The sequence below is a fragment of the Sinocyclocheilus anshuiensis genome, unplaced genomic scaffold (genome assembly GCF_001515605.1).
Source record: "Sinocyclocheilus anshuiensis isolate Anshui unplaced genomic scaffold, SAMN03320099.WGS_v1.1 scaffold694, whole genome shotgun sequence".
NCBI classification, from domain to species: Eukaryota; Metazoa; Chordata; class Actinopteri; order Cypriniformes; family Cyprinidae; genus Sinocyclocheilus; species Sinocyclocheilus anshuiensis.
The window spans coordinates 1,144,521-1,155,904 of NW_015542477.1; the positions used below are offsets into that span (position 1 = coordinate 1,144,521).

Here is an 11,384-nt window from a genome sequence, read left to right on the forward strand (position 1 = left end):
TGTTACACATTACATGCACTTACTATAGTAATAACAGTAAAGTATGCATAATTACAAGCAACTAACCTAATTCTTCTACTTCTTATTTCCAGTTTTTCCATAACTGTAGGAAACCTGCATAAAAAAGGTTCATATAGTAATATATCACACCTTTGAATATGTCTGGGTTTCCTGCCATCTCAATTGTATGGTGTCAAATCCATTTTCAATGAATACTCCCTGGGGATCTTCTTTTTCTTCTCTCATTAGCCATGTTTTCAAATCATCCCCACAATGTCTCCATCTTTGTTTATTGTGTGTTCTTTAAAGCGTGGGAAATATTGAAATTTGATTGGCTTTCCTGCTCCCCGGGGAGAAGAGACTGAATCATTCCAACATTAAGAATTCTGATTTGCTTTTATTGCTTATATTACTGCAGCCATATAGGCAGCACTCTCTGTTTTTCAGGAAGACTGACAAATATCCTAAAGCACATACAACACCTTTGACAGATATTTCCAGCGTGCTCTTCTAATGGAGTCCAAGTGTACCATCTGGTGGATTCTTCCACACTCAGAAAGCATCTTCTCTGTGTCCTTCACGAAATGCTATTTTAGGGCAACTGCAAGTGATTTCAGTTACTTCAGTGCTGATATTGTGTTTTAGATTTTTTAAAGATATTTATATTCAATCTATGATCAATTACAACTTATTACAAAACTCTTTGAAAACAATCAATATTTTTGCGTTCCCATGCAGCTAGTGTTTCTAATTCTTTAAAGTCTTAACCAGGGGGCCGGGAGGGCCCCAGCACACTTCCAAGAAGTCTGCAAGATAAAAAAAAAGTGGTTAAAATACTTTTATAAAAGTATTAAAAGTATAAAATATTCTTTATAAAAGTTAAGAGTCAAGCGCCTACCTAAAACGGCTCACTCAAGCCGGCCTCCGCTCACTCAAGGCCGCGGTGTGTGACGCCGTGTTTCGTTGTGAAAGCTACTTTGTTTGGTCTTCCAAAAGAGGACACGACTAGAAATCAGTAGTTAAGTTGTATTTACAACACTGTTCCTATTTTTAGCAGCATCATATGACCCCTTTAAAGGGAAACTTCAAAAAAATAATAATAATTGAGACTACTCACCCTCATGTTGTTGAAAACCTGTCTGACTTTTATCCATGGAAGACATTTCCCTAACATTATGCCTAGCCTAGAAAGTCCCTTTCCTTGCTAGTATCTAATATCTTTTGTGTTTAAGTGAAAAAGTGAAAATTATAGGATAAAAACTCCAAATAGAAACAGATTATAATACTTTCATCCAACAGTAACTGTAATCGCGTGACAACATGCAGAATCTCGCGCTGATGTTTAGTAAGCGTCAGTAGACCCAGTGTTAGTGGGGAACGGAACCAAAAGTCCTCAGGTTGCGCGTTACACCCGGACGTAGTTGTGTGCGACAGTAACGTGGAGATCTATTTTCATTTAGTCAGTAACTCCAAAATCACTCGTTTTCATTCAAATGGCTGCTAAAAGCCAAATATGCTCAATATGGCTTGGATCCGAAACTGGAATATTAAAAGGTAAGGTGTTTTTCGTCTCTTTGTCGACATATTGTACACTTTTTCTGACTAGCTAGCTAGCCATGTTTAGTACACGTGAGTTGGCACCACATATGTGCCATTTAATTTGCTTGAGGGCCACTGAACTAATGATTTGTTATTATCCATATTTCATTTCAAGGGGTGAGTTTAACCAAAAAGCAGGCGTTTAACTTTTGTGAGATGAGCTGCTTGAGTCGAGATCAGGAGGGTTGTGTGATGGCATGGGGAGACCCTCAAGAATCAGAGGTGAGAAAGACAGAGAACTGGAGTAACAGACTTCATCACCATGATTTAGTGACTGACAGACGCTGTCTATGTGTGTATGTCTTTGCAGGTGTTAGTGGGCAGTGTGAACGGCACTGTGAAAACTTTCAGCACAGATAAGGGAATCTTCACAGCGACCAGAGAGTGTGGAGATCCTTCACAGGGCAGGTTCACAGGACTGGCTGTCACTGACAGGTGGTTGCCAATGTCATGTTATGCTCATCTCTGCAGGGGCTGATGAATTACTGGATGTTTTGTTGTTTTGCATAGATGTATTTTAGGAATGATGGACTTTCTTTCCTTCTTTTCCAGTTCTTTGATTACATGTGTGGAGTCAGGACTGCTGAAGGTGTGGAAGGAAGGCAGTACAGAAACAGTAAGTCAGTGTGATTTCAGTGTCCTGCAGTGTGGTGGGCTATATATAGACATTTTTCCCCCAATTTACTTTATAAATATTATATATGCACTTGTATGGCTTTGTTAATTATAAATACTACTTGAAATGTCTCTACTTTTAAAAATGTATCAAATTGCAGGACTTTTTACTAAACATTACAATGTAAACATGCTGAAAAAATGAAATCAACACCAATCTCTGCATCTAGAAATGAATCTCAGCAGATTCATGGTGAATTTCAGGAACAAATGTAATAAATTGATCAAATAATACAACTTTTGTATTATGTAATCAGTGTATATATAGGCATTATATTTTTCACTTGATTTGTTTATCTGTTGCAGTGATAAAGTAGACATTAGGTTGCCTTTCTGTACAGTACAGTAAAAAAGGATTTTGTCCCCATAATATGATCCCATAAACAGCTCAATATCACAGAAAATATATATTAAATTTTTACTGTCATTTATCACTTTATATTAATTATAATGACATGATCTTGAGAAATGAACCAGTCAAAAGGAGTTTCTAATAGTTGCGTCTTTATTGCGTGTATATTTGTTCATTTTTATTTACTTATTGTAGGTCAGATGAGGAGTCTGACTGTTTAAGAGAAATGGGAGAGGATGTTTTATTGTGCTGTTTTCTGTCTCTAAAACACTAAAAACACATAAAGTGACCCAACACTGACTATTTTACTTGTTCCTTATATAGCTAGTAGCAGTACTGCTTCTACATTTTGAAGATTGAAGATTAGAATTGAATAATGTATGATGATCTCTTCATCTTTATGATAATTTTGTTGAGTCTTAAGATAGATGTGGACTTATAGTAAATCTGATCCTCAGCCAACCTCATCTGTCTCTGTTCTGAGGTTGAGGTAAATGTTGGAAATGGAATATGCAGAATGCAACAGAACCCATCACAGCGCCATCGTGTGGCTACAGGGGGTAAAGAGAACCCGCTGAGAGTCTGGGATCTGGAGAGACCAGATAAGCCAATATTCACAGCCAAAAATGTAAGGCAGAAGAAGAAAACTATAAGCTTTTTAGCCCCCAGTAGTTGATTTCTGTGTTTCAAGCTCTACCTTTTTTCTTCAATCCGTCAGGTAGCCCAAGACTGGTTGGATATGCGAGTGCCTGTGTGGGTGAGAGACATTGGCTTCATCCCAGATTCAGATAAAATAGTCACATGCACCGGACACCAACAGGTTTGTCTTTACTCTGGCTTTATCCATGCGTGCTTCTCTACTGTTGTTTCTTACAAGGTATCTATACTGGACATCTGGAATAAATTGTTACTTTAGAAATATCATATATCAGATTTTTTGTTTACAGTGAACATCTGAAATTATGTACACTATCATTCAAAAGTTTTACCAATACTGCATTTATGTGAAAAAAAAAAATCAGTATAAACAGTAATACTGTGAAATATTGTTTAAAATTAAAATAACTATTAGAATACATTTCAAACAGTAATGTATTTCTTTGATGGCAAAGCTGAATTTTCAGCAGATGGTCCTACAAAATTCTTTTATTATCAGTGTGGAAAATGGTTGTGCTGCTTAATATTTTTGTAGAAACAATTATTTTTTTTCAGGATTCTTTGATGAATAGAAAGTTCAAAAGAACATAATTTTATTTGAAATTTTTTAACATAAAATGTCTTTACTGTCACTTGCCTTTTTTTAGATGAAACTTTTAAATGGTAGTGTATTTAATTGAATTCTAGATGTTTCATCAAAAGCAGCATGCAGTTCAGAGTAGTGTTTTGGTTTTAGCTGAATCAAGTAAAGTAATGAATCATTTTAATACAAAATCATGTAAAATAATCTATATGAAGTCAGTATTTATACAAATGAATTTCTGTTTGATTTCATTTATTTGGTTTTACTAAACCTTCAGCTTGTAGTTGATTGGTTGGTGTAAGTAAAACACATCCTCAAGCCATCATCAGCTGTTTTAAAATGAAAAATGTTTTGTTTGTTAGTTAGATTTAATAGCTATGAAAGATCCTGAAATAAATTGTGAGCTGATCATGTTTTTGCAGCTTGTCCCTAACCCTTTGCTATTGTATTTATTAATGTCTTCCTTTGTGTCTTAAGGTTAAAGTCTGTGATCATACATGACTCAAAATATCTTGCCCTCTCTGTTCTGCTCCTCCTCCGTCAGGTGCGCGTGTATGACCCCTCGACGCCTCAGAGAAGGCCGGTGTTGGAGGCTCGGTTTGGAGAGTACCCGCTCACTGCGCTCTCTCTTCCTGCCAGCCGGGGCACAGTGGTCGTGGGCAACACTCACGGGGAGCTCGCCATCCTTGACCTCCGGAAAGGTAAGCAGTAGGTGGATGCTCCGTTTATTTTTTCTCTTCGGCAGGTTTGGATCTGCACAAAAGCGATTGTTTTGAACTGAAGCTCCATTGCTCAGGGCTTTTTGTCCTGGATCTGTGTGTTCCAAGTATAAAGGATGTATTTGGCCAGCCGTTCTCCGTATATGCACTGCAATATTATTGAACTCCTGAGAGTGTTGTTTTGTCTGACCCCATTTTCTTCTCTCTCTGCCTGCAGGGCTTGTGTGTGGCTGTCTTAAGGGTCTGGCGGGGGCAGTGCGGGGTTTGCAGTGCCATCCTTCCCTCCCATTGGTGGCCTCTTGTGGTTTAGATCGTTTTCTGAGAGTACACAGCCTGGAGGACCGTTCTTTACAGCACAAGGTATGAATGCACAAGAAACCAGGTTTTTTTTCTCCATTCTCCCTGCACTTCTTCTTTCTCATTCTCTCTGCAGATTTCTGCATAGCCCCTCTCCTCTTATTTCCATCTGATTGCATGTACCATATAATCAGAAGTGCCTCCCACTCAGTGTTATGTTTGTATAAATGAACATATTTTCTCTGTGCAGGTATATCTGAAGTCACGACTCAATTGTGTGCTGCTGTCTAGCAGAGAACTGGAGGTAAGCGGCGGTTCAGTGTCAGAGGGAGCATCGTTTTGATGATTCGCTTTTATATAACTGCCTATCAGCAGTAATAACAATGGAAGTTGCTTTCTCGTTGATGCCTTTATACTGCATCCTAATGACTTTGTTAAACGTTTGACTCTTTATGTGCTTTTCTCTTATAGTCATCAAGTGCTGATGATAGTGGAGATGTAGAGGAGGTGAAAGCAGAGGAGGATGAGGTTTGGGATACCATGGAAACAGTGACGGAGAAGACAAAAAAGAGGGCCGCCCAGAAAGACGAAGCAACTGTTACTGGAGTAGATGGGAAAAAGAAAAGGAAACTAGTGAAAAAGTGATGTAAAGTAATTTCTAATGGACATTTTTATCATTTTATATACAGTTTATGTCATGTCTTGAGTAAAACTGTATCAACAGTGGCCAAGAACAAACTTAAACCTGAGAGGCTGTTTAATATGGATATATAATAATAGGTGCAGGTCATTTTTTTGGTCCATTAAGTGAATTTGAACATGAAATAATCTGAAATGTGATACTAAAATTGCATTTGAAATGTCAAAACTCTGCTTAACTGGAACAAGTGAACCAGTTTATGTAAAAACAATTTGTCCCGTTAATCACTTTATTTCTATATTGAACAGAATTTAATGAAGAATCTGTATACCATAAACACAGAATCTTTCAGAAATATGTGTTCATTCATCATTTTCTGGCTCAGTTGAAAATGTAATGTAACATTAGAAGTGTGCACTTCAGAAAATATTTTCTACAGAAACCCCAGTTAAAATGGTTTGGCCTGTTATGTGTTAAAGGCTCTAAAATACTACTTTATATGAAGTTAAAATTCTTTCCCAAGGCCTATTTATAGTATCCTTTTCACAATTAATTTGATGTGCATTTTACTGAGATAAGAATATAATTTTGAATCTGTGCTGGTCTAAAGACCTTGACTTGACCGTGAATGACCACACATACCTGTGCTTGTGTGGGTGTGTGTATTACACATTGCGTTATGCACACTTAAACACACCCTATTCTAGCCTCTCTGATAAGATAAGGGACATCTTGGTTAGCACTGAAACTGTCGACTTTGTAAATGAGAACATTAGTAGCTAATGACTGATTTGTGAAGCTGTACATTTCAAAAACATTACATTTGAAAGTACTGTTCTGTTATAACTAACGAGGAATCACATAAAATTAGAAAATAAATTCTGTCCAAGCTTCTTGTATGGTAAAATGTACTTTTAGATCTGATTATAGACAGTGATGTTCAATGAATGAAATGTTGTTTCCATGTGTAAGCCATGGCGTTTAGTGCATCTAATAACTAAGTGACACCTTCAACGTGACACATACTTTACCATGGAAACATTTTAAAGGAGCTGAAGAGCAAAGGGCATAAAATATAGAGGGGGTGATGAAGTATGACAACATGAACTGAACCCTGAGACCTTGCAGGGTGGAGGGGCAGTATTCCTGACTGCTGACTTGCACTAAAAAACCAGAAGCGTGGCTTTATATGCAGGACGACAGCCTCAAAATTTCCTGTATGGTTCTGGTAAATTTTGAAAGCCAAAAAACATTGCATGTTTGTGGTTTGACCCTGTGCTCTATAACAAGGTCGTAACCACTGGAAAGATTTCCTTTCCTCTTGATTTCCTCCTTTAAAGTGAGGGAAATAGCTGAAATTAACCCCAGAAACAACCATCGCATTACATTACACATCATGAAATGCATTTATCTTACAGGCCTGTAATTATTTAAGCATTTTCCAACAGACTGAGTACAATGTAAGATTGTGTGTCTGTTTTTTAATTATTATTATTTTACTGTAAATCCAGTCCCAAAACTCTTATCACTAGAAACACAACAGATTTCGACCCAATTACATCCAGACTTCCCCCTGCCTAGGGTACTATATTATGTGCTTAGATTGGAGTATTTTGTCGTGGTACAATTAATTGACACGCCATTCTTGTGTTTGACAATCGAAATTCTTTCACACAGTGTGCACTTCTGTGCTCTTTAACCGAACAATGGCAATAATTAACCCTCTCTTATGAGCATTTTATTGTCCTGTTATAAAGCCTACTTTTTCATTCTTTGATCAATGTTTAGAGTCCATAGTCTACCGTAATTTATCTATTCTAATCATGCAGCATTACCTCATGTTGTGCCATTACCAGTAATTAAGACGTTGACCTACATCACACATTTGCTGATTTATAAATCAAGCCAGTGACTCACAGTAGGTGAATATACCATATGAATATGCAAAAAATAAGACTTTATAATAGTTTTCGTGATATTTAAGAAACAATTATCTGATTCTCTAAAAAACAAGTTAAACCGTTGCGCCCTCTAGTGGTTTATTGTGTTTATAGTAAACTGGCAAGACGTCTGTTTGGCCCACAACATTTGTATAGTCCATTTTAATGAAATGTGTTGCTTTGAAGTGTTTTAAAAATATAAATGTACCTAAAAGCATCCAAAATAGATTCTTAAGATAGAAAGTGTATAAGTCCATAGGAGTCCAGGATGTTGGATTTGAGGGGCAGGGCCAAAAAGATGTTAAATATTGACAGGGAGTGTAATTATTAACTAAACTTCAACTCCAAATCACTTTTAAACTGGCCTCTCTCGGCCTGACATAGCACTGCTGACCTACGCTCCCCTCTCACCCGCTGGCTCTCTCGTCGTGCTGTCACTAACTTTGCTGTTTTCAGTTCCTTTTTCATTTTTTATAGCCATATTTTGCTATGCTTCTGTTAATTCTTTAATCTCTATATTCAGAAGAATTTTTTTTTTGTTTGCATTGTTTCTCTTTTTTTTCTGGTATGGACTCCCACGAGGAAGAACTGAATGTAAGTAACTCTTTATTGAAAATAAAGTAATGGGCGCACATGTAAGGAACATGGAATGTATCATTTTTGAGAAGTTGTATAAATATTTGTATAAAAAACCCCAGCAAAATTCATGTGAGGTTCACATCTTTGCCTCGCCTCTCTGCAATTACGCTGATTCATGTAGGAATTTTCAATGTTAACTTCTGTATGTTTGTTTGTAAAAAGCTAGATTAATATCCTAATGTAAATATACCTGCATTGTCTAACAAAATGAAGCTAATGCTTTTAAAGAGGAAGGGAAAAGAATGCAAAAGGCTTGTGTTCGGCCTTCAAACATTCTAAACATTACTTTCCAAGAACAGGATCTTACAACGATCCATTACAAGGGTGTAGAGTAAGTTTAGTCTGAAAACCTTTCAACTTTTTCTTTTCATCAAATGAAGTCAATTGCATGTTACTGAAATTCAGATGCAAATAAATGGCAGTTTTAAGTTGACTCAATTCATGTTTATACAACAGTCACAATTTAATGTACTGTCATGTCAAATGTTTAGCTGTCGTTTTCTTTTCTACAAAGTAGATTTGATAAAATACATGTGAGTTTTACTCCGATATCAAGTACCACAATTGGGAATTGTCATAAAAATTAACCACCTACATATGTTCATGCCATTGATTTTCTCTCACCCTACACAAATGTTGGATACGGCGCAGGGATGAGAAAGATAATGGTGGATTCAAAAGATGATAACAGGAGCAGATAACACAGACTGACTCATGTGCTGTGTGCCCCTTTAATTGCTTTATTATGCTGTTTTTCCAAAGGTAGCAAGGAGCAGTGGGAGGTTTACAGCAAGGCAAAGTCTAAAATATGATATAAATTAAGAAACCAAAAGGAGAGAAAGAACAATATAGAGAATGTGGGATGGGTAACTCATGACTAAAAGGAAGCGATATCTACGAAATTAAAACTTAGGGACATAAAGGCACATAAATTATTGAGCGACACACCCTTTTTTCTCTCAGCCCATACACAAATTCTGCCGAGCACCCTCATGTTGACTGCCATCATAAAATTGCTGTTATCAAGATCAGTCTTAGCACTTTGGACACGCTGTTGGCCAATAATGGAGTCTATGGCATGTCATAAAGCTGAGAAAGAAACAAGAGGTCAAAGTCATGAGCCAACAGAGGAACTCTCACATGTCCTTAATGGCAGTCATTAGCCATTGTCTGAATCCTGATTTAACCCTCTAACTTGGTTTTCTGTGCTTTCATTTCAGGTGGCACCGCTTCTTTTTTTTGGGATCTTCTTCTTTTCTATTTATTTATTTATTTTTAGAAAACTTGAAGAAGTACCCTATAGGGTGAGAATGGGACATAGACTAACATTTGTGTGAGAATGAGTGCACTTCCTTCTGCTGTCCAAAGGGGGAGCACTCCAAAGATTTGGTGCTGACTGGTTGTAACAGCAACTCCATGTGGAAGGTTTGTGGCTTCCAGTGGAGCTGCTGTTGCGTGCAGATAGTCACCTTTATCTCCTTTGGTCCTGCATGAAAATACAGTCTTAATTAATTGTCTGGATTCAATTTATGCGGCTGTAATTTCATATGCATGTTGGTGGAAAGCATGTTTAACCCAGGGTCTAGGACACAGGGTGATGACCTATGAATTGACAGCCAGTGTTTGCAGTCCAGCTGCCTGTCAGTTCTGTAGGCCACTGTTCTGTTTATCCTACTAAAAACACACTGATTTGCACAGAGAATGCAGGGCATTGTATACATGTTGGACTATAAATTTTTTTGGGTAACATTTATGTATATGTTTTGATGTAGCTATTACAACATTATTTATTTGATATTATATTTACTTATTCGTTTTATTTTACTGTATTTAATTTCATTTAAACATTACATTATTTCATATGTTACAAACATTACTTCTTTGATATTAAATAAATGTGACTTTCACAGGATATGTAATTATGTGTTGTGCCTTTGCTCTCACTCGTTTCATGATATATCTTATGTTTCTTCGTCATCTTCTTTGCATACATTTAATTTATACATTATTTACACCATTTTCCAAAATCAATGTTGCCATGACTTAAGATCCATTCACACCAAGAACGGTAAGAATAATGATAAATTAGCTATATAATAATACTATACTATATTAATACTATAATGGCATCCACACCAACGCATGATGAAGTTCTGTTTATTATAGGCACACACCTGCTGCTACAAATGCTCAATTTGGATATTGATTGGTTGTCAAAAAATTGCTCTGAAAGTGATTCCAAATATTGTTCCTCTGTCGTCATCTTTATAGTTGCTGTGTAGATTTACCTTTTCCAACAGAAATAAAATGATTATTAAATCTTTACAGTTATCATCCTTGGTATCAATGGGCCTTTAGTCACAGTTTGAATGAGCCATTGAAAAGAAAGTATGGTCACTGACAAAATATGCCACTTCATCTACAAACAACCTGATTTCCTGTAAATGTCAGCCTGCTTTCACTTTCAGTTTTGTTTTGCCCAGATTCACCCCCCCTTTCCAAAATGTCAGGGGAGTCTTAGATTTACACTTACCAACATGTAGGGACAGGTCATTGAAAATGTTGCATTATAAGATTGCTGATTAAAAAAATATATAAATTAGTTAAATAATGTTTTTTTTAATTGAAAACTTGTTTGTCTGCATCCCTTTCTGACACTCTGAGGACACAATTGAAGCATTGGGAACTCCCTGCAAACCACAGAGAATTCTGCAGACTTTCATTTTCAGCTCTGATACTGTGATATAAAGAGGCCTCTTGTGTTCTTTCTTGGGTGATTTACTTTTGTTGATTGTAAGCCCCAAACAAAGGATTTCCAAATAATTTGTATCTTTCTTTTCATACCTAAAGTTTCAGATTAAAAGAACATTATAGAGTCTTCACTGAGTGTAGTGGGTGACAAGTATCATTTCATATGAGCCCCTTATGACAGTGTCAAATTTGGCACAGACTCAGACCAGCAACTGCACTCTCCTGAAAGTCCAAGACAAATATAGCCGTCAGCCAGTTACACACTTAATAGAAAATCCCCCACCCCATCCTCAAAAACAGGAACATTACTGTACTTACTGTAAGTTTGTCATGTGAAATTCATACTATACTTTTGGAATGAAGTTGCCATTGATTCAATATATATATATAGTGAATGACGTGACATGTGGCCAAGTATGGTTACCCATACTAGGAATTAGTGCTCTGCATTTTAACCCATCCAAAGTGCACACACACAGCAGTGAACACACACACACCGTGAACACACACCCGGAGCAGTGGGCAGGCATTT

At 36.8% G+C, this 11,384-nt stretch overlaps 1 protein-coding gene across 1 annotated transcript; it reads left to right on the plus strand.

Annotated features, from left to right (window-relative positions):
- The first annotated feature begins 1,355 nt into the window (after positions 1–1,355).
- LOC107693946 (WD repeat-containing protein 74-like) lies at positions 1,356–7,474 on the plus strand. Its single transcript, XM_016493516.1, has 10 exons — positions 1,356–1,554; positions 1,715–1,821; positions 1,910–2,034; positions 2,152–2,215; positions 3,111–3,254; positions 3,345–3,446; positions 4,411–4,567; positions 4,803–4,945; positions 5,133–5,186; positions 5,354–7,474. Exons 1-10 carry the CDS (start codon positions 1,494–1,496, stop codon positions 5,525–5,527), a joined length of 1,131 nt encoding a protein of 376 aa, XP_016349002.1. The 5' UTR covers positions 1,356–1,493; the 3' UTR covers positions 5,528–7,474.
- Positions 7,475–11,384: the final 3,910 nt, after the last annotated feature.

Bases quoted from the DNA above. Each gene is read 5' to 3' on its own strand.
- LOC107693946 (XM_016493516.1), top strand. From the start codon at position 1,494: ATGGCTGCTAAAAGCCAAATATGCTCAATATGGCTTGGATCCGAAACT. The intron at 1,822-1,909 runs GTGAGAAAGACA...ATGTCTTTGCAG, and splicing joins GAGACCCTCAAGAATCAGAG to GTGTTAGTGGGCAGTGTGAA. The intron at 4,568-4,802 runs GTAAGCAGTAGG...CTCTGCCTGCAG, and splicing joins CATCCTTGACCTCCGGAAAG to GGCTTGTGTGTGGCTGTCTT.